At 38.2% G+C, this 26,738-nt stretch overlaps 1 protein-coding gene across 3 annotated transcripts in view; it reads right to left on the reverse strand.

Annotated features, from left to right (window-relative positions):
• The window catches only part of plekhm3 (pleckstrin homology domain containing, family M, member 3), a 47,586-nt gene that overhangs the window by 17,922 nt on the left and 2,926 nt on the right, over positions 1-26,738 (reverse strand). For all 3 annotated transcript variants that reach the window (XM_052565908.1, XM_052565910.1, XM_052565909.1), the window contains 5 exons: positions 25,859-26,738; positions 19,471-20,406; positions 10,564-10,709; positions 10,196-10,389; positions 1,160-1,223 (listed from right to left, as the gene is read on the reverse strand). In XM_052565908.1, the coding sequence (XP_052421868.1) occupies positions 1,160-1,223; positions 10,196-10,389; positions 10,564-10,709; positions 19,471-20,406; positions 25,859-26,312 (1,794 nt within the window). In that variant the 5' untranslated portion in view covers positions 26,313-26,738. The remainder of the gene's footprint in view (positions 1-1,159; positions 1,224-10,195; positions 10,390-10,563; positions 10,710-19,470; positions 20,407-25,858) is intronic.

A 26,738-nucleotide genomic window follows, 5' to 3' on the forward strand; every position in this document is an offset into this window, starting at 1 on the left:
GAGCGTCAGGGTTTGAGAGGAAGGGTGTGAAAAACACAGTTCACTCTCACAGCCTCTCAACTCCCACTGCCACATGACACTGAACAGACACTCCGCATGGCGATGATGTGTGCTACAGGTGTGTGTGTGTGTGTGTGTGTGTGTGAGAGAGAGAATGTGATGAAGTCTTTTATCAGAATCAGGTGGGACGAGGAGGAATGTGAACATACAGGCCCAGAAAAAGATGTTAACACATCAGCCACACAAAAATGCACGAATGTCCTGGATGTCAAGCATTTATTTAATTTATTTTGTCAAGCACACACACACACACAAAAAAAGTTTATTTTGTTTTAAACGAAAAGGCAACAAAGACAACTGTTTTGGATCAGAAATATTTTTTTAAGAAGTCTCTTATTCCCACCAAGACTGCATTTATTCAATTTAAAATACTGTAAATTATTTTAAAATGTTATTTATTTCTGTGATGGTAAAGCTGAATTTTCAGCAGTGTCATATGACCCATCATAAATAACCCTAATATGCTGTTTTGGTACTCAAGAAACACTTCTTATTATTGAAAACAGTGATGCTTAATATGTTTGTGAAAACCATGATACTTTCTTGGGCTATTTAAAAAAAAAACTTTTACACTTATTTTCCCACTTTTACACTTTTTACTGATCAGATTTATTGCATGCTCACTGAATTAAATACAAAAAAAAAGAAAAAAAAAAGAAACTAAAAAAAAAAAAAAAAAACTTAAATTGTTAAACATGCAAGGAAAAAAAATATTATTAGATCATATTTATTGTCACATTGATGAATATCTGTGGTTACTATGCTAGGACACCATGTAAAATTAATGATAAATCACTACACACATAAGCAAACATAAGCAAAAAAAACTAAAGAAAAACTAATTTGATTGTCAGTGCCATTCAGGTTGATATGTTGCATCTATTGCAATGACATTTCATTTCAATACTTTTTGTTTTTGAGCTTGAAATCTCCAACATTCTACATCCTGCGCATTTGCTTATGAAATCTTTGTTAATTTAAGTACTCTTAAGTAAGTAATATATTTTCCCACATGGCATGAAATAAGCATCAAAAATAAGCATGTGAGCCTACTTACATGTGTAAGTGTATAAAGAAAAAGGAAAAGAGATCAAATTACCTGCTGCAGGTCTGCCAATGAGTAGAGGTGCACATGCTGTAGCAGGTATTCTCTCGGAAAAATCCTGCAGAAACAGCGAGAAAAATCACATTAGAATGAAAAGCATATGCATATTACCTCAAATCATATCTGAGCCTGCACATATCTGTAAAAAAAAATAAAAACTGCATTAGCCTGCACACATATACATACAGATCCATTTCAGGTGGAACGCTAGAATCCCATCATCCCACCTCTGTAACCATGACAACATGGCTCCAAATTGCTTGAAAATGGGGGTTAATTCAATTGAATTGGAAAAAGGCTGTAAAATAGGCATTTAAAAGCACTACCCCTTATTATGGGTGAAGTGGGGCGGCTCTGTCTCTCTCTCTCTCCATCTGGCTAGCCATTATGGCCCTCTTCACCTCTCTCCTCCCATGAGCCTACACTCGCTCTTTCCCGCTCTCATTCACCCACGCCTGTTCACATTACAACTCAAGGGCCCACAGAATTATCCAGAAAAGAGGGGACGGGGAAAGCAACAGGCATACTGTGAGATGACGAGAAAGAGATGATACGCGGTTACAGGAGGCAAATGAAATGAAAAACTGAGCGTTATCGGTCTCATCTTAACCACGCCACTAGTTAATGCATAATATCCACTGACAACTTAGCAAACAGAACAGATGAATCCTTCAAATGAAACGATCCTCATTGGAGATGCAAAAAAAAAATCTATTCATTCAGACACAATCCAATTGGTGTAGACACAGTACTATAGCTGGCTACTTGAACAGGATCCAGTCTTTTTTAACCACAAAAGGCTGGAAAATTGGATCGATTAAGTAGTCTGGCAGTGGAAACCAGTGCATCTTTACTCCTGCCCACTAATAGTTCATCCACTCCACTTCCTCAGCGGCTTGGGTCCATCATTAGGAACCCGTCAGACAGATGTTGCCAATTAGACACAGGCTTACAGGCCACAAACACAGCTAAGAGACAGGAGAGAGGGAATTCATGGCATTATGACATGGGAGGAAAGTATGCTGGGTAGTTTTGAGCTATAATAGGGCATTTAGAAGTAAATGTAGCTATTATATTATATATACACAAAATCACATATGATTTAAAATAGTTTGTGTTGATGCATGTGGCCCACATTGATGTGTGCATCATTGGACATCACCTCAATTTTCAGCATTGGGGATTGTGGTGGATCTCCGTTTTTCTCATTCGCTGCCATGATTTCATGGCTATCCTCCAGACAGCCCCATTCCCAGCTCATCCCTCAGGCCTCATTAGGCCAAGCCTTCATTACGGTGCTAATCTAAGTCTAAACTGAGGCATGGAGGCAGGGGGTGGGATGTTTACTAAGATGGGGATGAAATCTCTTTTCATTTGTTTATGGAAAGCTTAAGGGTCAAGAGACAAGAGAGTTGCAGCAGGTCTCATTAGTACAAATAGAGCTGATGACAGCTGCTTTGTTGTGTTCTTTTTCAAGAGATGTCGTGCGTTGTTTGAGATTTACGAAATATATGCATTAAAACCCAAAGACTGAGTTTAAATGTGCTGTCTTGACCATGTTTTATGGTTCTCAGATGTGTCAGAGAAATTAATTCATGAAAAACAAAGATCAATTTTGATCAAAAACAGCAATCACGTCACTACTAAATCCAAAGCATAAAGTGTATAGTTGCTTACTGAAGTTTGACTGCTGAAAAAATTACTTTGATTGATATGACCTTATCAATGAATCCAAATCACACAGCTCAACCAGTGTAATACAACTTGTTCCTACACAAATGATTCTTTAGAGCTGGTTCTTTTTAGTAAATCAGAAACATAAAGTATGACAAGAGTAGTTTAATTCCCAAACAATGATTCTCATGAACCATTGTAGTGAATCAAAAAACAATTTAGTCAGATTCCAGAACCAATGGCTCTTATGAGTTTGTTCTGTAGTGTATCTACACATAGAGCCTGAAGTCAATAAAAAAAAGCGTACATAAACACAGTTTTTTTCAAAATTTGCTTTGAATGTATTTGTTATCGAAATGTTCTCATAACTCGTAATGGAAAAAATTGACATTCATTAAAAAATCGTGAAATTCATCAATGGAATTAAATTTCCCCCAAAATATTATTGGTTTTATTAACAAATTTAGTGCTTAAGATTACTAAAAGAATCGTAAATGAGACTTTTAAAGAATCTGAATTAATAAGAGGAATGCTAAACCAGAAAAAAATAAATAAATCAAATCTTTATTGTAATAATAAAGAGTTTTCCACTGAAGTGTTTACAGATCACACCTGACAGATTTGCGGCCTTAAGAGAGGCGTGACTGCCTAATAAAGAGTCTGGAAACCACAGAGCTCAAGGCTTTACATACCCGCAAATCTGATATAACAAGTGAGGTATTACTGAACATCTTAGGAAGGCTGACAAAGAAAAGATATTGCACTGACAAGATTCCAAGCTCTAATGCGCTATCTTCTGTATGACAAGATGAAATCCTAACTTAATCCCTGCGGATGTGTTGTTACGCTGATTTGCCTGCCTTTGTCAAGCTTGTTCAAGTCAGGACAGTGTGTGAAAAGAAACCTGCATCTCTCGGGGTGTTCATTTACTTCTGGTTATGGTGACAGTCTATCTTTTGGCCTTCTATCTCCTCAAGCATAAATTCATCTCTGCTCATGGCAGAGCTCCATGTCTATATCTTTTGTCCTTTCTCAGGGTAAATACATAGAAGTGTTTACAGTGGTGGTAACCAGGCGATATGGGGCTTGTTGTCGAACAAAAGAGAACCAAATCCGTCCGCAGTAATCAGAGGGTGGACATAGGAAACCCATAAGCAAGAGACTGTATGCTGATTTTGCTCTTTTCTCTCGACTGCCTGTGGATAGGTACACTTTTATGACAGAGAAACTGTAGGATATGCTGCAGTCTGTAATTGGTCAAAAGCAAAGAAAGAAGAAAAGTTTGGAGGCACCATATTTATGTAAACAGAGTTATTGTAGCAGTTACAGAGAATTGTGCAAATTTTATACAAACCAACTATTTAGACAAATGAAAAATAGCATTGTATGAAACAAAAATGGTAAGAAAGTTCCAATTCTATTTTAAGTAAACTCACTCTAAAAAGATAAACGAACAGACGCAAATACACGCAACCTCCATTTCTCTCTCTCTCTCTCTCTCTTTCTCTTTCTCACTCTCTCGAATAGGCAATATTTGAGAAAATGGTTTAGCAATGACCGTTACATGACCGTTAATATGAACTCACAATTGAATGTAACATAAAACAAATGATTACTTATCGTTAAAATCTTTATTTGTGCCAAAAAAGCTTACATTTATGTGTCTTTTTGTTCGCTGTAGGCAGCCATGTTGCCAAGATAATTCATACCCCTTCGTTTGAAGTGTGGTCCCGAAAAATCTTCGGCCCTTCCCCTTACCCCTACATCTCCAACCAAAAGAGAATCGAGACAGCCCTACCCCTTCACGTGACCACACGAAGGGGAAGGGCTAAGGGGTAGAATTGGGATTGGGCCTAAATGTAAGGCAATTCTTGTAAAAAGTACATTTACTCCTTTTCACAGATGTTTAAGAGGTGACATAGAATCCAATAATTGTCCTTAACTATATATTAAAAACACTACTAAACAAACAAAAATTACATTACCGTTCAAAAGCTTTATATTTTTATATTGTACAAAAAAAAAAAAAAAATCTATTCCAATGCTGCTGTTTTCAACTAGAATCTTGAAAAAACGCATTACAGTTTCCACAAATATTAATCAGCACAACACTGAGAACAATGAGAAATGCTTCTTGAGCATCAAATTAGCATAGCAGAATGATTTCTGATGACGTGAAAATGGAGACTGGTGTAATGGCTGCTGGAAATTCAGCTTTGCAAACACCTAAATAATTTACATGTCAAATATACAGCTATTTTTTAACTTTTATAATATTACATAATAGGATAGGATTGCAATGTTACTGTATTTAAAAATTTAGCAGCCTAAGTAAACAATAAGGCACTTCGTGAACATAAAAATAAAAAAAAACCTCTTCCCATCAACAATCTTTTGAAAGGTAGAGTATAATTCACATTTCATTACATTATTTAGAAATTCATACAGGTATGGAATAACTTGATGGTGAGTAAATGATGACAGAATTTTCATTTCTGGGTGAACTATGCCTGTCACGTCTTAAACACTACAAAAAACACCAAGGTGTAGGTGCTTGATTCACTAAAAACATTCATTCAGGAATAACCTGGACTACACTGTGTGGTTTTGATTCACTAAAAAGAACCGATTCATAAGAACAATTCATTAAACATTTTTAATATACTGATCGCACCGATAACATAATCGCATAATAGTTCTGGAAATGGACTATACTGGTTATGTTGTTTGTTTCAAAATGTGGCAGTGGCAGTATTGAAGTATCTATGAATAATATTGCAATGCATTTTAAAAGCGTTTCTCATTTCCCAACCCGAGACATGAGTGAAAACTAATGAAAGGTACAGACAAAGGTAGTAAAGCATGAATGTGGATGCCCTGTGGATCAGTGAGGTGCATTAGATCAGGCTCAACAGTGTGGACTGTGACTGTTCTCCTCCTTCTCTCTGTGGTCTAGTGTAAACACTCGTGGGCCTCTTCACAACCACTGATGAGCGTCCCGCCTGGGCAATGAATGGCTAAGGTAATATTTTAGCGCCGCCGCCTTCATCAATCCTACACTGTTTGGAAAAGTGAAGCATTAGCCTGATGCCTGCTAATAGCCTGGCCATAAACACTAGTCCTCTAGCTCTGCCTCCTGCTAGGTTCACCGCTGCTGCGCCCCGTAAACACAGCGGCCAGATAAAGTCACCACTCAGTAGGCAGCTGGGACTGCTCCAACCAGATGAACTTTGGGAAGATATTCAGTTCAAACTGAGGTTCCCTTTGCTAGAGCCCACACGTCTGAACTTCAAACGGCCATCCTGCTTCTACGTCACCATGGAGTTCAAAGGAGCCAATACATAGGAAAGGGAACTGGCCCATTCAATAATTCAGTGATTCAAACAACAAACAGTGTTCTGAACATTTAGCTAAGAGTGCATTAGCAACCATTAAGTCAACATCTGAAGTTTGTTCCTTTTTGGACGTTTTTTGGCATGCCATACTTTATTTCAATAGAAAAAGATCAAGTTTACCACAAAAAAATTCAAAGTCATTCCAAGGATGTGTTTCAAGGACACTGGGAGAAATAAACTGCAGTTTCCTCATAGTTTACCCAAAAACTGAAACATTTGTGATCATTTACTCAACCTCATGTTGATACAAGCATGCACAACTTAATTTCTTCGGTGGAACACAATAGGGGCCAGTGTTGTTTTAGACATCACTGCCTTTCATTGTATGGACACAAACAGTAAAAAATGCAGTAAATACTTCAATATTGGGGAAAACATTTATTATTAATATTATTAATGTTGAGAAAAGTTGTGCTGCTTAAATACACACACACACACACACACACACATATATGTATATATATATATATATATATATATATATATGTATATATATATATATATATATATATATATATATATATATATATAATGATTACTTTTTTTAATCGCGATTAATCGCATTGTTATGCACAAAATTCAATAATGAATTCAAAAGTAGTGTTCTGTTCACTTTTAGTTAAATTACTGCTATATTAACAGAAGTGCAATAGCATTTGTTTGTCAACACTTTAATCAAATATGGTGCATTTTTATAGCAGTATTCATTTTACAGCAGTTCAAATATTTCTTGTAAATCTCAAATTATAACAGTAATGTAATCAAACTAAATATATGTCCAAAGCTATTTGCCACTGCCAGGGAATTAACATTTTTATATTTTATAACAAGCTATGCTCAAGAGTACAGATCCTCGATCATAACATTCACATGTCACGGTATGTCACAACAGGTACCTTCCGAGTAGAAACCGTCACGGTTGCGGGACCCAATGCAAAGTGCAGCGCGAGACAACACTTGTTGGGCGAGTACGGGTGCAGGCTGTTAGAGACTCGTGTGTGTGCAGGATGCGGGAGAAAAACTGCGTATTCACACTAGGCAATCTTATCCGTGCCCGAGTATGTGTGATCGGTCCGTGCCATGCTCGTATGCATGTAGGGTTGGAGTGCTCTGGTAAAAGAACAAACAAAATCTTGATATACAATCACTGATGAACACCTTTGGTTTAATGAGAAAAAGAAAAAAAATATGCAAATGTTTGACAAAAGTTCCCACCGTTAACTGTATTGAATTACAAAAATTTGTATTTATATTAATATAGTCACGATGTGGGCTGTCTTTACGTCATCGGAAACTTCCTACCTCCCACTTATGAAGTCGCGAGCGCTGCTGCAGTCTTAGGCCTAACCCAAATGCTCTCATTGATTGATATGCGTAATGACACCCATCCCAAGCCAGTACCGATCTTACGATCTAAAATAATGGTCAACATTAATCAATTAATGCGATAATGTGTTAATGCATTAACACGTTAACTTGCCCAGCCCTATATACATATATATATATATATATATATATATACACACACACACACACAAAATTGTGACAAACGGGTGAGTAAACTTTATTGTGATAAAAAAAAAAATTGTGTGAAATATCCTAAACTTCCGCTTATCCCTAAATTAAGTAAACAGTTGTCTTTTTCTGATGATTGAATGTCAGTATAAAAGAAGTTGAGTCATTTTTTGGGGAAAGAGCTGGAGATAGCTTTCCATTATGTAATATTTCATCACAGAGCTGTACACGCTTTCGTCTCTCATGGTGTGAATGTTTAAGGCCTCTTAGCGCAATCTTGTGGTCTCCACACTGACCCTGGTAAGAGCATGAAGCATTCATCACATAGACAAGCCTTTTAGTGCCAAAACCTTTGCATAAACACAGCTCCTTTACATTCCTGCTGAACCTGGCCCTTAGGAATCCACAAAAGATCTGCATTAAGGATCTTATTCCCAGCAACCAAATGCATTCCTTGAAATAGCTTTTAAAAATTCATACTTTGTTAGTGCTACAAGCTTAATACATTACAAGCAAGCTCCCTCTGTACATACTGGCAGGGCAATAAACCAAATGCAACCAGCGGCAGTCATCCACTACTCTGTGTGCCTTGCAAGACTTCACAAATATTTATGTTGTTCCACAATATATTAACTTCCAGTCCTATCTTACAAATCTACGAAGCAGAAAGAGGAAAACCTCGGTGTGTGTCCCTGCTGGCCTAAATCAAACACTGTAATCAGAATCACTGTAGTACTACAACTGGGAAATATTTATACACTCATGCACTGATATCAATGAAATATTTCTGAACTTACCTTATCTTACTGACTTTGTAACTCCAACTGTTTTGACGTAACTAACAACAATAAAAAAAATGTAAGCGGGCTCTTACCAAGAGAAAAAAAAAATGAAAATCAAACATATGATGAAACAACTTTTTTCTTCTACAGTCTTCCAAGTGAGTTTTGCTCTTGCTCCATGTTGATTTTCTTAATATATAATTTTGTCACAATAATCAGCCATAGAGTTTTTTTTTTAAATAGGTGAGAAAACACTCACTTTTATATTGGTCCAATTTGAGATCAGTTTCACAAACCCATTTAACATCATTCAATAACCCGCTTAACATCAGCAATTTTGAATATATGAAATTTACTAACATAAGATCATGTGACATCACACTGCCAACTGAAACATCATTACTGGTTGATCACTATACTGCAGTAACTCACAATAATAAATAATTAAAGGGGGGGTGAAATGCTCGTTTTCACTCAATATCCTGTTAATCTTGAGTACCTATAGAGTAGTACTGCATCCTTCATAACTCCAAAAAGTCTTTAGTTTTATTATATTCATAAGAGAAAGATAGTCTGTACCGATTTTTCCCGGAAAAACACGACCGGCTGGAGGCATGACGTGTGGGCGGAGCTAAAGAATCACGAGCGCCAGTAGGCTTTTGCGTTGAGAGCGTTTGGAAGCTGTGACATTACCTTTAGGAAAAAAACATCCAAAACAAACCATGGCTAACAGTCAGATTCAGCGTATATTTATGATCCAGAATCAGATCCCGAGGCTGAAACTGAACGAAAGCAGCAGCAGCAACGACTCGCTCCGAGCGGGGCTCGAACCCGGGTCTCCGGCATGGGAGGCGGACGCACTAACAAGAAAGCAGAGATATTTTAAGCAGTTTTACTCACCGCCTGCGGTTCCAACACACGATCGTGACCCTTTTTCGTTGGGATTGCATTATCCTTAAGAAATAAACGATGTGCAAATCCGGCGTCAAACTGGGCCTTGTTTGTAAAACAAGCATCTTCGAAATGCAGGGAACAAACACAAACACTTGCACAACTCCGTTGATGCTCTGTAAAAATAAACTCCATACACTGGTCCCTTAATTCTGTTTTTTTTTTTGGTAATCTGTGCAGGGTTGTCTTGCCCTGGCAACCAAAAATACACTTCTTTTGTGACATTTCGCGACGCTCTCGCCTTGATCAGTGAAGTCTGTTGTGCTCTCAGTCAGTGCTCTGCTATACAGGAGCGCGCGCTCTTCCGGCAGAAGTGCCCTCAGGACCCATATAAGGAAATTCCGCTCCATCTAACGTCACACAGAGCCATACTCGAAAAAAACTTTACGAAACTTGTGACAAACCGGAAGGAGTATTTTTGGAACAGAAATGCTCCTTCAAACGTACAACTTAATTTTTGAAACTTTGTCCATGTTTAGCAGTTTAACAGTGTAAAAAACTCAGTATGCATGAAATAGCATTCCACCCCCCCCCCCCCCCCCTTTAATAATCTGTTGGTTCGCTATACACAGTGGTTGGTTCACATTGTTTCAAATCCAGCACAAGCTGATCCACATACAATGTGCATTATGAAAATGCACCATTTTATCATGTTTAACCTGTCTTACTTTTACTTTCCCAATTTTCCTGTTCCTGCTCTTGGCATCGCTCACCTGCGGCGAAGGTCTTCTGCCACTGTGGCCCGGCAGCTGAAGAGGTAAGCCCTGAGAGACTGGAGCTGCTGTCTCAATTTGAGAACGGCTGCCAATGCCTCGCAATGCTCATACAGACACGGGTTCAACTGCTGGACATCTAACAGGGGCTCCTCATAAACAAACTCCAGAAACTCCTTCGCTTGTTTTGACACCTGGGCCACAAAAATGGTGTTGTTAATCATCATCACTTACAGCTTCTGTTGGATGCCTGGTTTCTTTTGCTGGGTAGTGCAAAAGCTGATTTCTAGACTCAAATGCGCCAAGAAAACGTACAGATTTATTAATGATACTATTAATGGATTGGATATACAGGTCTATGCACATACCTTGTGTTTGTTAGTGTCCCAATTATGCAGTAGACGCGCAGGTATGAGGAAGAGGTTGTCCTGGTGACAACTTGGGCAGTAGTACCAACCGCTATAAGAGCAAACTTTGGCCTTGCACCGTGACAGACCCACTGGCCTCTGGCATCCTGAATGGAAAAACAAAGCAACAATAAAAAGGAAGAACCTCAAACAACACAAATCAAACCTGGGACAGGAGAGATCAACTCTGGGTTAAAGACAGCGTTAATGATCACCTAATCTACTGATGAGGGCACGACCCTGTTAAAATTTGACAATCATTAGCAGAAGGTGATCAATCTGTTTGGGTTGTGTACTGATATGTCAAGGTTTACGACACAAACCTGGCTACACACAGATACATATTACTGATGATCCAGAGGATTCAAAAGATTTGTACTACATGAAAGGCAGCGATAAAGTCGCTGATAAAAACCCAAACTAAAAAGGTGTTTTTACCCTCCCAGACACAACAGAAGGAATCTAAATGCTTCTTAGTACGGAACAGGCATAAATACTGAGCACATTTATTACAAGATATCTCATGAAAGTGCGTCGCTTTTGTCTTTTAATCGTTGTTCAAGATGTCTTCAAACAGTTTAGCAAAGGGCTTATCCCAAAGGAACCAAAACAGGTGATTGTGAACATGGCAGGTGTCCCTTATCCTAACCATCTGGAAGAACCAGAGCCAGGACAGTGTGGACGTTCAAAGAATAAAACGAGAGAATGAAAGGAACAGGCACAGACGGATATGGACTTGTACAATCTTTTCAGTGGAGCGTAGCAGCAGATATACACTTCATAGGGAGAAGAAGAAATGTGGACGAGATGGTAAGCAGGATAGAGAGGACAAAAACAAGTCAGAAAACACAGTCTCCAAAAGAAGGATGTAGAATGTTATCGCTACAAATATCTGTAGAGGGAGACACTGATTACAGTGTTTACAGGCAACGCTGTAGGTCTATTTTTTGATGCACTGTTAGTTGGCTGTAAAGGGCCAAGCCGAAGACAGGGATGATGTACGTGCAAAATTACACCATTTACCATCAGATTCAAAACAGTTAGTTCACCCATAAATGACAGTCTGTCATCATGTACTCAACCTCATGCATTCTATTTCTGTGCAGTTCAAATGGAGATGTTTAGCAGACTGTTCAAACTATTCTTTCCATAAAAATTACAGTGAACACGTGCTGTTGAGTTTGGAAACCCCAAAATTAACAAAGTAATTAATTTAAAAGTGAACATGTGTGCATTATATTCCAATTCAATTTATATTCACAACACTATAGTGCTGTGACAAATGACTGTATCAGCGAATTACCATAAATTCATTACATTTTAAATATTGTAAATGTACATATTAAATATATTTAAAATACATCAATAAAATAAGAATAAGGACCAACAACAACAACAAAAAATAAACTGCAATATGTAAACTACCGTTCAAATGTTGTGGTCAGTAAGATTGGCCAGATTAATGTTTTTTTTAAGAATATATATATATATATATATATATATATATATATATATATATATATAATTTGATGATGACATTAACGTTATGATTGCCCTGCAACGTCTTATGAGATTTTAAAGGAGAACTATAATTTTTTTTGCTGTTTTGGAAGCATAATAAAATACTTAAAAACTGGTCAAATGTTATTTTGTGACCAAGACTCTTGCACAATACGTTGCCAAGGAATACTGCCATTTCGGACCAAGAAAAGAAAATTCACTCTATTCCATTTCCAAACCAATACGTAATGGGTTGTTCTATCTGAGGTTAGGCGCTAACATCATGCGCTGCACTGTGCTGCCAATGTAAACTTGAGGTTTATAGGGGCAGGGACCCCAGACTATAAAAAGTCAGAGGTGGTGTCCCCCATGCCACAGCTGATGGGTGCCTGATATTTGGACTGAACCACAGACCATGCAGCAGGGTGTCGTGTGTCAGAGCTGCCTTGTAATCAGCAAACATGCAGAGCGTAAACCCACAAATACCACCTTTTTCCAAAAATAGTACATCGTTGTATAGCGCTCATGCTACAAAGACTGTTATTAAGGGAGAGCTAGTTGAGGCTGTGCTTTTCAGCAAAAGAAAAACAAAAATTGTGCAAAAATTAAAGGAGAAACACTGACTCAAAACTGGCAATGTCTGTATCCATTCAATTGGCACAGTTTTGTATAAGATAACGGAAGAATCAGCAGCTAACAGCTCACTTATGTCTCAAACTCTGGTATGAAAAAGAGTATATGGACAACAAAGTTCAAATTTGAGTTAGTAGATGAGCAACAGTCTTGATCTTCGTCATGATACAATGCATAAAACAGTTGTGGCGAGTGGGTCGGGGCCGAGAGGCGTGGGAACGAGGAGTGAGGCCAGGTGTAGTGATTGGAGATGAGCTACACCTGAGCCCCACCGCTAGTATCGAGTCCCACGTCTCTCGGCCCCGCCCCACTCGCCACAACAGTTTTTCTTGTTCTGTATGTCGGCGCACTGCCCACTAGGCTGATGGCTGATGGATTTTTAAAGAACTAAATAACACACTGTGCTTTTCTTTGAATAAGTAAAACTTCCAATACATTTGCTGCTGTAGGTAAATAACTAGAAGAATATTCAAGTAAACAGTAAAACTATTTATGCTACAAACCCATTTATGATTATGGTTATTCTTTAAAATAACACGATAAAGACCAGTTTGCAATATAAAGCAATATAACACACTTTTGTTAAACATACAAAATAAGCCTAGGTCTGTTTGACCAACTTCAACAATATAACCAACAATATCACTGTATTTTAAATATCACTGTGAAATAAATTATGTGACTTTCAAATTAGTCCCACTACTGAACTTTTAATGCATGCAAATGCATGGTTTTAATTGCATGTAAACATAGTGCCAAAACAATTATGTATGAATGAGCCACAGAACAAGATGATCTGAACGAGCTTTCTAGCAAAGTTCTGATACATTTCCAGGCTAGAGAGCTTCTGGACAGCGGCCAGAGAGCGTATCACTTCTGGGAAAGAGTTGGCCACTTGGAAACCACAGGTTCTATGTACTGTGGACATCACAGCCTGTGCCAGTAAAGCACAGCCCCATGCATGAGTTCCCACATACATTCAAACACACAAGGTGCAAGTTTGCACAACACAGCCAGACAGAAAGACCGCACAGAAAATATCCCCAGGTTGAAGGTACAGTGATGTCTATGGACATCAAACCACTCTGAGCCAACTGACACAAATGTGACACCCACTCAATTACAACTGAATATGGTTCTCAACGTTTCCCAATCCCATAGCCAAGCATAAGTGCAGGGGAATGGCATGTTCCTTGAACAAAAAGTGGGGCCAGCCTGGGACTGTGGGAAAGATAGGGAGCTGTGCCAAACAAGAGGCGTTTGATGTGTTCACTCCGTGACTGTCCGCAAGATTCCCCTTTCATTTTCAGCAGCACCCTGTTGCCCTAAAATGGCAACTATTTGCAGGAAGAAGAAAGGTGAAGCGGGGTTCTCTGAGGTGCCACTTGCACAATGGTTTTCTAGCAGAATAGACGTTATGGCTCCTGAGGAGGTGTTCGGTCCTTCAGTTTTCTTGCTGCAAAGACTACGACTCGCTCCACTTTCAAGCAGCCCGCCGAGTTCAACAGGACAAGAACCCCAGGGTGGGGCTTTGTGGCTCCATAAGCGTAAAAGACGACAAAGCCCCAGCTTTGATGTCTCCTATTCAAGCTGACATCCACTTCAAAAAAAAAAAAAAGATGGCATAAGGTTGTGCGTGCGTAAGTGTGTTCACACATGTGTTTGCTTGAGACAGATGCACTGCCCATCTTTTTGATGTAAACAGCAGTCCCTTGGACCCCATTCTCTCCACCTGACCCTACACTCCCTCTTTTCCCACCTAGAGCTGGATCTTCCCATTTGATCTGCTGTCCTTGTATGCTCCACAGGGTACTTCAGTAGAAGTGTGTGGAAAAAAAGCCCAAGCTGGGTTCAAGCAAACTATGTGATTTGGCTTGAGAAAAAGGGTGTATGTGTCCGTGTGTGTGCACTTGACAGAGGAGGAAAGAGGATGGTCTCCCCTTCTGCTTCAAATGGATGGCATGCATGACCCTCTTAAACAAAGGTCTGTTATTCTGTAATGATTTGAATAAAGTTTGCTCATTAAGTGCTGATCAGCAGTGTTTTGATGAGAGATGATCTAGAGGGAACTGGACAACTGTGATCCAATTCAAACCAACCCAACCAAAATGTAATATTGAACAAATATATATACACAGTACAGACCAAAAGTTTGGACACACTTTCTCATTCAGAGAGTTTTCTTTATTTTCATGACTATGAAAGTTGTAGATTCACACTGAAGGCATCAAAACTATTAATTAACACATGTGGAATTATATATGGAATTATATACATAACAAAAAAGTGTGAAACAACTGAAAATATGTCATATTGTAGGTTCTTCAAAGTAGCCACCTTTTGCTTTGATTACTGCTTTGCACACTCTTGGCATTCTCTTGATGAGCTTCAAGAGGTAGTCACCTGAAATGGTCTTCCAACAGTCTTGAAGGAGTTCCCCGAGAGATGCTTAGCACTTGTTGGCCCTTTTGCCTTCTGTCTGCGGTCCAGCTCACCCCTAAACCATCTCGATTGGGTTCAGGTCCGGTGACTGTGGAGGCCAGGTCATCTGGCGCAGCACCCCATCACTCTCCTTCTTGCTCAAATAGCCCTTGATGCCTTCAGTGTGACTCTACAATTTTCATAGTCATGAAAATAAAGAAAACCTTTGAATGAGAAGGTGTGTCCCAACTTTTGGTCTGTACTGTGTGTGTGTGTGTGTGTGTGTGTGTGTGTGTGTGTGTGTGTGTATGTATGTATGTGTGTGTGTATGTATGTATGTATGTATATATATAAATAAATAACAATATAAATTAAACAATACAAAATAATGAAATAAAATACATGCACCATACTTATGAAAATAATTAGAAATTATTAAAATGAACTGGATGAAAGAAGATGTTTTGAAGAATGTTGAGAACCAGACAGTATCTGTTCCCCACTGACATCCCCATGTTGTTTGGTTAACCACATTCACTAAAATGTCTTGTACTGTATGTTCATCAGAACAAGGACACTCATACAGGTTTTCAACAACTTGAAGGTGAGTAAATGATGACAAAACTTACATTTTTGTTCTGCAGAAAAAAAAAAAAAAAGAGAAGGAACACTGGCAAAATGCTCAATCAAATTCTTAATAGAAACAACAGATGGTTTAAGTTTGAAATATGCATATTCAAACTAAGGCAGGGACTAATGTTCCTTCTTTTTCTATCACACTCCAATAGCTTTTCTTCCCTTCCTTAGCATCTCCAGGTCATCTTTAAGCAATGTGAATGTATCACAACCCCTTTCAGTAACACCCACATAGGATTTGGGTTTGCTGACAAAACCTTTTGTAAATGCAGAAAAACTGGGGCCAAGAGGTATTGCAAAGTGAACAAATGACAGAGAACAAAGCAGGACATAATAAAAGACTGCAACAGTAATGAGACAAAACTCTTCATACTGAGGAGCCACTACCACCTTTAACCATCAGCCCTCTGAGCCCAGACTGGACCGGTTGTTCTTTCCATCTACCCTGCATTTGGATGAGATGCTCTCTCCCACATAAGATAAAAGTCCTCTTATTGCACATGCACACAATAATTGTTTAATTTTAGCATCAACTATAGAATAAAACAGACATTAGAACACAGGAGTCTCAGGCACATTTCTTCAATATATTACGTGTTATCAGTAGCATGTTTAAGGCGTATGTCCACAACATGTTATGATCGGCCCACTTTTATGTGACATTTTGAATGTGGGTTAGGGTCTGAGATAGATATTACTAATATACTAATTTAAAAGAAAAAAATGAAGACTATTTAATTTCTAGTTCTACCTTATAAGCACTCACTATTTACACCTTTAAAATTTGTAAAAATGTACTCAAACAAATACGCAATATAAATGTCAAATGCAATACAGAACTCATCAACACAGAAAAGAAAAATAACGTGTGAGAATCTGTTTGGGGGGGAAAAATAAAAAGAAAGATTCATAAAAGTGTACGTTCTTTAGGTGAAAAAAAAAAATATGGTGAGAGAGAGAAAGAGAGAGAGGGAGTTCCGAACGCAGGGATGTACCCAGCTGTTCTGTTCTATTTAGCCCGACACGTCCCATTCAAAAAAATCTCTTGAATCAAACAATTAGCTTCCGCACAGATCGCAGCATCCAGGGAGCCTTTGATTCTAAAAGGAGATTTTTTCCGCTTTATATGGGCCAATTATCGTCAGGTGCCTGCTGTCCTTGTTCGGTGAGGCTTTCAAATGTCCTGCATTAAAAAGCTGGTTGTTACAACCAGGCAGGAAAGCGTTTCATTCATATCCACTTAGAGGGTGGAAATTTCACACCAGAGAAAGAAAGTGATAGACTTAAACTCACATAACTATAAGGGCTCCGATATCTACCAGGCCACCACTGCAAAGCCAAAGACATCAACATAAAAATAAATAACCTGTATTTGGAATGGAGAGATGACAGATGTCAAATTACAGACATACGTTGAGGGTTGTCTTTGTATAATGGTTGCCTGCTTATTTGGGTGATCAGATCATGTGGAATGTGTTGAAAAATGTGACATTTGGTTTTAAACAATTATTTAGTGAGTGGAACATTTATTTCTTTGGGGTTTGAGCGAGCTTGTTGATTCATTTGACTCATCGAAGAAGTCTGAAGTTCAAACAGGCATGGCATTTTCGAATGGCAAAGATCAAATTTAAGGAGTCAAAAATCCAGATCAGAGAGAAAAATTGCTTTTTATACATTTGTTATGAATGATCCAACCACAAGTGGTGCTTAACCCTGATATAAATATACATCTCAAATGTGTCTTGTGCCCACTGGATTTCACTGAGCAGGAGCTTTCTAATCACATGAATAAATAGAGCACTTATTCAGTCCCTCCAGGATTTCACAAATATTTTTTTTTGGTGATTTTTGTGATCAAAATTTATTTTACTGTGGCTTTTTTTCAAAATTTTCACAACTAACGTTTGAGGACACCAGCACTAGTGCAATTAAGTTCTACAGAAGGTGTCTCCAGCAACTGACAGTAAAGCACTCACCCTAATCACACATGTACATCTCAGAGAGATCCAATTTCAGATGTCAAATAGGCATTTATTAGTATGCATGTAAAACTGCTTCCGAGACATTTATCAGAGTACACAGTAGCTGATTGTCAAATCTTTAGCAGACGTCTTACAGATGTAATAAATAGATTACATCTGATAAAATGTACTTTTATTACTGTCATTCATAATGTCTAAATATAATTTAATGAATACAAAAATATGTAGGCTACATTAGGGAGTGGAAAAGGCCTATAAGTACTTCTCTGCAGCCATCTACTACTGGTCATTTAATATATATATATATATATATATATATATATATATATATATATATATATATATATATATATATATATATATATATATATATATAATTTTTTTTAATAAGTGTTTGATTTCCTACATTAAAAAATTTGTAGTTTTATACATTGGGGGAACCTATTAAGGATGAACAAATATCGTCAAATTATAAATAACTTTGAAATTTGGTAATACTTAAAGCATTGAAGTGCTAGGAAAAGTTATGTGAAGCATTTAAAATAAAAAAACGAAAACATTAGACCATTTCTGCCACAAGCTGTCCCTGTAGTTTACTGTTAAATCCATGGTGAATGGTGGAGATTTTGTGTTTATTGAACAATGTTTTTCCTGATTTCTACATCAGTGGATTTTTTAACGGAATTATTCACCGAATTTGAATGCTTCTCACAAGATTTCACAGAGATTTTGATACTGTGGTGAATTGGACTGCTGTCTTCACTGTATCTCCCAGAACTGTGTATAACAGTGTTGCGGCTCCAGCTCGAGCACATAAACTGTCTGTGCAGCCCGAACTGGTAGCACGGATTCGTTGTGCTTTTGTTTATCCAATGGAGCTCTTGTAAATCGGACCTGATGAGAACGCAAGGCCTTTCTTTGACTGAATGTGCACTACGATGATGTCAAGGGACGCTTCTAAGCCCAAATTGTGCGTAAAATTTGTGGCAATTATGAAAATTTGCAATCTTTTGTGAAAATTGCGGAGTTTGCTTGATTTTGCGATAAATTCAACGATAGCAAAATCGGCAAATCCTGGAGGGACTGAACTTATTATAGGGACCAGATGTAATATTCTTCTGAGGAATTGATAAATCAATGAAAACAAAACAAAGTTTCACAATTTTAATACAATATAAAAATATAATAATAATAATAATTATATTCTAGTAAAAAACTGTAGATAAATGAGCAGATTGAAAATATAGAATATTTGATGCTAAATAACTAATATTCAAGAAATATGATAAAAATCTGTTTATCAATTAGTTATATACAAAAACAAAAAAATAAGACATTTAATTCATTTTACCTTTTTTAGGTTTTTCAATTTGTCTACGGCATTTTTGATGTTATCATTGCACATAGGCCTCAATTAATGTAAAATGATCTAGATTTCTAAGCATTTATAGGTCTTTTAATTTATTTTAATTTCTCGAATGATTAACTTAGTGTTACATTTGGGCCCCATTGTGATCAAGACTAATTAACTAAATATTCAGAAATATTTGTACCACAATGGATATAAAATGAACGTGCAATCAGCCAACTGAATCTTAGTGAGTTTCACTGACAATTTTACTGATGAGGAACCAAATTCTAAAACAGCCGTTACAATATTAGGAAATGTGGAAAGTGCACTGTAAAAAGTGGTCACCTGCACATCGGAAGCTCTGAGCAGTAAGACCCTTCTCTACAGCCAGACAGGTGAGGATGCTGAGAAAGCTAGTGGTGACGGACTGTCGTTTAGCTCTCTGGGCCTCCCTGTGCCGTCGCTCCCTGCCTGGCTTACTTCTTATCACCACTTGGTTATTCTCCCAATGTGGGCGCTGAGCCGTCACTGCCGTGCGCAAGGCCTCCACCCAGTCCTGGGCCTTGGACTCGGTCTCTGCCCGCAAGCGCAGCACATCATCAGGGAAGACCGCCTGGAAGCGGGAGATGGTGTCTCCGTCTTCATCATCCCGCTGCACAGCCAGACAGGAGGCCAGAGGGTAACTCAACAACGGCTCCGACACTGGGCCTCTTCCCTCAGTCGGGAAGGCCTGCAGCTCAGTGCGGCTCAGTACAAACGTGAAGGCCCTCCAGTTATTGAGGTCGGTGAGTTGGTGCAGAAGACCGGCCTTAAGAACATCAGCACAGTGCTGGGTGAACAGTGGTAGGGCTGTGGGACGTACCAGGGGTCGAGGGGCTGGCACCGTGGCCGCATCTGGATCAGGTTCGTGAGGGGTAGGGGAGATGGCACGGGCCGGCTCCCCTTTGCGATTGACTGGACGGGCAGCCAAGACACGGTCCCATAGGAGTCTACGCCACTCTAGTGCCTCCCACTGGCAGGGTGCGCGTAACTGCACACGAGTGCTGTTAAAGAAGACGGCCTGGAGTACACGTCCATCCTGCGGCTGCGGTGCGCTCACCCCTTGGCAATGGGACAGTGAGAGGGCGGCACATAGCTGCTGGTTGCCACTGCTGTCCAGGCTGTATAGACGCAGCTCACAGGGTGTAAGCTCCACGTGACAGGTGGTCCAACGGCCCCATGGGCCCTCTCTGTGCTCCAGCGTTCCCTGCTTCACCAGACTAGGGCTGCTCTCCTTATGAGCTAGAAAAAAAAAAGTCAGAAAGAGCACCTTTAATGGCAATAACAAACTAAAGACTAATAATGTTTAAATAAAAAAGTTTATTAAATAACTGTAAATATGATTACTAGGGCTTTTGGCTACACCATGTCAAGCTAATGGCAAAACAAGAGCTGTAATTGCACAGGAAAATTGGAAGAAATTATTGTGGATCAAGTACTTCTTGGCGAATTATACAATACAAACAATTTAATTTGTGATCAGACTAAACGAAATGATTAGATTTTCCTTTTATGCTGGAGGAAATGCCAAAAATGAACTAACCACTGCTCTCTTTGGATTACATTTCTCAGAGGTCTCTAGCAAAAAAATTAATAAATTAATAAATGAAAATAAAGTACAATTATTTTTGATTAGCCAATTCACCAACAAAAAAGGCACACACAAAAAATGAGAAGCATTACAGAAGAAGAAAAAAAACTGATTGTTTTGATGATTTTAAGAATTGCTTTCAGGATCCTTAGATGACTTTAAATAAATATATAATTTGAGACAATTTACCAACAAAGATCAGCAAAAATAAAAAAAACTAAATGAGAACCACTATAAGAGAGATTTTTTTGAGGATCACATTTCTCAGAGGACTTTAGCAAAAGGGTTATTCTTTTTCTTCTTATTTTTTTTATTCTACCAACGTAAAGGCAAAATTGGCCAAATAAATAAGAAGAATTGTTGAACAACAGAAAATTATTATATTATATTATATATATATATATATATATATATATATATATATATATATATATATATATATATATATATATATATATATATATATATATATATATATATATATATATATATATATATATATATATATATATATATAAACATTAGAACAATTAGCAGACATTGTGTGAAATAATTATAAAGTTAAATGTATGCATGAGGAAAAACCTTAGTAATTAGATTTTCTGTCCACATATTGCTACCTATCAATTAATTATACATTTTAATTTTATATGCCCATCACCCCGTCACTACTACCTCCTTTTGCAGAACTTGCTGGCAACATGTTAGTCTGGAGCCCTGTGTGTGTGAGATGTTCACATCATCTTTGATGGACGCTATTGTGCTGTGTGATAGCAGTCTATCCAGCCACCTCAAAGCAGGAAGAAACATTATTGTGCGTCAGGCTGCTGTGCAAACAAAATGGCAAAGAGTGACCCCTAATCTTTGGCACTCCTTTTCAGTCCTTCCTTTCCATGTCCATTCCTTGAACATACACCCTTCTTTATCTCCTTTCCTCTTTTGGTCCACAACACCCCTCATCCCTACACTTCCTTAGCTGGCAACTGCCCATTTTCCTCTCAGCCCTCGGGAACCTGCTGGGTGCCCCGACCATCTGGGTCTGGCCAGACCCAAAGAAACAGACAGAGGCCAGGAGGAGGGTAAACTGTATTGTTTTCTTTAAGACTTATCTCTAATGTACCAGTCAAGCCTGCACCTTCCTATACATCTGTAACTTATAACGGACAGTCCCTCCCTCTTGTGCTGATAAGCTGTGAGCTCTGAGGGTTGGGTTCATTTGGGTAGCAAGCAAAAGCTACTACAGATGAACTGCTTTGCCACTCTGGAGCGACGTTGTGGATGACTAGGGGCTCCTTGCACTCGAAGGTCTTCAAAGGTGCATAGCTTGCAGCTATGGAACGAGTCACTACTAATTTCACGGCAGAGAGGACGTGAGGCGTGCTGACATGACCCAATTAGAGAGCTGGTGGAAGGCCAGTCTGCCTGCAGAGCCTGAACCTTTCTAAGACTAAAATACCCATTTGAGACAGACAAACCAGTATTAGTGGTGCTACCACTCATGGATGTGCATGAGGGAATCAGTGATGACTCAAAAGGAAACAAGCAGACAGATACACACAGTGGGCTAGAATTGAGTTGAGTGAAATTTTAATCTGGACAAATTTAAAGGCCAAACTAGTAAGGTTTTATGGAACTTATTTATATAAAACATAATCAAACGAGTTCTAAATGTACGCTACCAGTCAAGAGTTTTGGGTGAGTAAGACCTGTATAACTATATTCAACAATATAACAATAAAATTGTATTGCTTAAGGTTCAATAAACATGCAAATGAGTAGGCACAAATTTAAACCCTCTATAATCAAACACAGAAAGCAGCACTCAGGGAAGAGTCACAACATAACTTTGACATCATGAATACAGCTAAGAGTATATTCTCTACCCACTTTGCACTTCAATTAAAGACAAATAGTAAGTTCTATTGTACTGACTGTCAGAGACCACAATGAAATAAATATAAATCTGCCAATCACTGACTTTTGTGTGGTAATAATATTACTAATCTAAGGCCAGAATACATGAAATAATTCTAATATATTGATTTGTTCAAGAAACATTTCCTATTATCATCAACTGATGTGCTGTTTAATATATTTGTGTAGACCATGTTATACTTTTTTTTTAATTTGTCAGGATTGCTTGATTAATTGTGATCTATTGTAACATTATTTATGTATTTACGGCTACCTTGCTAAAAAAAAAAAAAAAAAAAAAAAACTAATAATAATAATCTTACTGACCCTAAGATTTTGAGCTCTATTTACAGCAATTGCACTCAAGTGCCAGTGTTGCCAGGGTCATGGTTTTCCCGCACAATTGAGCTATTTTAAAAATGCAGGTTGCTGTTTTTTTTTTGCCTACTTTTATAATGTACAACGGCCACACAAAGTGCATCTATAGACAAATAAAAATTAAAACAGATCCTTTTACTAATGCGTATTATACTTGGAATATATACCTGGCAACTTGAGATCGGAGAGGCAGATGTCACATCACAAACTAGTACGCGAGTTTCACCCAGAGAATTAGATGTTAAGGTTTTTACACAGCAGAAATGAACACAACAGCCAGTCAAAGCATGTCGCTTATAATTCTGCATGTTTTGAGAGTCTCTGTGTAGTAGACAAAACTAAGCTATTTAAACAAACTCAAACACTGCATTTGCATTACACTTTATGAACTTTATCTCCAAAACATCTCCGAGAGAGCTTTTCAACATATTATTAGAAAAACTTTACGACAAATCCAAAGAAATTTTTACAGGAATATATTACTGATTATGATATAGTAAAATGTATGTCTCAAAATAATAGGCCAATTCTATACTATTATCTGTACGGAATATCATTCAACCCAAATGTTTTTCATCCGTGTTTTCATATAATGAACGTGAATTTGCACAGCTTGTTAGAGAACCGGCTTTACTGTTGAAATGCGCATTAATTATCGGCCAAATTTATTGTGCAGCCCTAATTTAACCCAGCACTTTTTAGAATGTAATTTTTTTACGTTTTACTATAACAAAATGCTGAAAATATAAATGAAAGAAAGGGTAAAAGAAAAAAAGAAAATACAGATAAAATAATTTCATATGTCTTGCTAAGATTCAAAATTTTTTTATCAAAATGTTTATTTTAAAGGGCATTAATGAAATAAAGCTGCTGTCAGCTATGATTGTACAGGGCAAAAATTGGGCTAGTTTTCATTCCTTTTGGGCAGGTTTTGAGTAAGCTTTGGGCTGGAAATTTTTCTGGGACCTTGCAACCCCGTCGGGTGCAGACCAAACAACCATACTGTGACCTAGCTGAAGATGGTCTCGATCCGGTTCCTAACAAACTCTGGTACGGCTGAATGGATGAACCAATGAATCGATGACCTTAGCACATGTGTGGTTTTGTTTACGACTTCTAATTCACTTGCAAAAAGGACAATGTGAAAGCAAACAAAAAAAAACAAACAAACAACAACAAATAAAATATTGTATTTGGTCTCAAACCAAAATAAGTGAACTAGCAAATTTTCCTGGTGTGAAAACATTCTGAGTTGAAAATGTAGATATCAAATAATAAGCATAAAACAAAGCAGACTATATTAAAATTGACGCTTGTAATGAACTACAGAGGCAAGTCAAGCATAACACAAACACGGAGACCTGTCCAGTGAAGGGTGTTGGGGTTTCTCCAGTCTTAATCAGTAGATCAATCAGCATTAGACACTGGGTGGGTTGCCAATATCTTAATGTCACCCAGGATTCAATCTCAAGTCACTCAAGAAACGGTGGGCATTCGAGCGTGGAACTTTTCCAGTTGCTCCCTTACAGAATCACATTTCTGTAATTAACATTTTACCCCATTAAGTTTTAACATAGAGGCAAGGACAACCAAGAGGATTGGTATCACCTGCCATTTTGCAAAATCAGTGCTGATTTACTGGATGTAGAAATAAATCAGCCTTTTCAAAATGAGTTAATACAAAATTAAACCAGACTACAGTGGATATAAAAAGCTTTAAAACAATGTGACGGTTTGTATTGGTAAACGTATTGTATTAAATCATAGCAAGCACGTTAATCTCTATTAATATTGCACTAGATCTCTACTGTTCTTGTTCTGGTATGACCTTGTCTGAATAGAGCCTTTCAGATGAAGACAAACAGAAACAAACAAACAAGGCAAACCATAAGCAAGCCAAAACTCATTGAACCCCCTCGACATAAAAGGAGGCGATTCCTGCAAAGAGTGCAGGTGAGCGGTGTTGACAGAGACGCAGACACAACAAATCACAGGTGTGAGGAGATAAAAGCTACCACACTACATTACTTTTATTATTATTATTATTATTGTCATTATTATTATTATTATTTAAGTGTACACAGTAGTGAAATTATTTTATAATTTTAGCAAGTAAATTTTATTTTCAGGGAGGTTGTTTTTTTTTCATGTTTTGTCATTCACAACACGTGACAAGTGAGAGAGTGCCCCTCTCGTCCTAACAATAACTTGCAGAACTACTGTGAGCTATGAGTATTTTAACCAATGGTATAGCCAGATCAGCCCACATCATTTTTTTAAACTTAATTTTTTAATAATGTGTTTAACAGTGGAATTCTTGATTAAAAAAAAACAAACAAAAAAACTACATTAGCAATGATTATGCATTGTCAACTATCAAAGAATCTGTTTATTCATTTCCACTTTTTTATTTGATTATGTAATTTGCGATATTTAACTGGATTATAGTTCTTTTCCTCATTTAAACTCAAATCTTAAACATTTGCTTTAAATTTTGCAATGCTGTGTTTCACCTCGTACCTTTTTAACTTTTTTTTTTTTTCAAATCCCTGTTGGAAAAATAATGGAAGAATACTTCTGCTGAAAAAGGGTGCTGAAAAAGTGGATCCACTACTAAATTTGAATAAAGTTCTGATTGGCTGCGATTATGTGGAATCACTTAGCATTTTCACTTTGAGTGTAGACAAAATCTTGTAAGTGAAACACCTGGTTTTGAATAAGATTTGATTTAACCTTTGATCACACCACACATCGATTCAAGATAAATGCATAAATGATGAATAAAGACAATAAACACTAGTTCATTCTTACCATCTCTGTGGTCATTCAACGCCATGTTCTTGAGTGTATTTTTGTCAATGGCAGGCATGCCATTATCGGTGTAAGTGCGGTTGTTGACGTCTGAACGGGAGCGGTTGTGGCCACGCTTGAAGCCGCCGCTGGATGTATTGGTGGTGGAGTTTGTCTCTTTGGCATGAGCCGCCAAATCGTTGGTGGATCGGGCCCGGTTCCTTTTTCCATGTCGCAGTCCTAGCACAGTGAAAGATGACTGCTCCGCCCAGGCCATATTTTTGGGTGATATTTCAGATTGCTTTCCTGTCAGTAGCCCCCACACCCCACTGGAGTTCAACTTGTCCATGGTGGATGCCTCTTTAAGCTTGGGCTGATGTACCCGGCCATCTCCTTGATTGTCATCGAGGCAGTGCAAGTACTCCTCAGTGGCCTCGAGGGCGGGGCTTATGTCCTCAACCTCAAGACCCTCCATCACCTTGACAATTTCGGCGTCACAGAGGAAGCGGAGGGGTGGAGCAAACAGACGGTTTCCTTACATGTGTGAGGGAAGACACAGCAAGATCGTGAGGCCCGAGGGCACCGCAGGCTGAACATCTGCTGTCTGAACCCAAAAAAGAAGTGTAGCAAAACAGATGGTCCACAAAGGCCTGAACCCCTTCCAGGACTGTCACTTTATGAGCCAATGTTGTTAATCAAGAACCTAATGAGAACTGGCTGCTGTGCCAGCTATCAGTATCAGCACTGGGAAAGGTGAGTGCAAACAGTGCTGTCTAGAACAGGTGTTGCCTCATTCAGATGAGTCCCTCAATTAAATCACTGCAGTCTGTAGTACGGCAGTAATTCAGCGAGTGATAAATGCAATGTGGCACCAGGACGTCCTTCCCCAGGGCCCGACATC

The sequence above is a fragment of the Carassius gibelio genome, chromosome B9, assembly GCF_023724105.1.
Source record: "Carassius gibelio isolate Cgi1373 ecotype wild population from Czech Republic chromosome B9, carGib1.2-hapl.c, whole genome shotgun sequence".
Taxonomy (NCBI): domain Eukaryota; kingdom Metazoa; phylum Chordata; class Actinopteri; order Cypriniformes; family Cyprinidae; genus Carassius; species Carassius gibelio.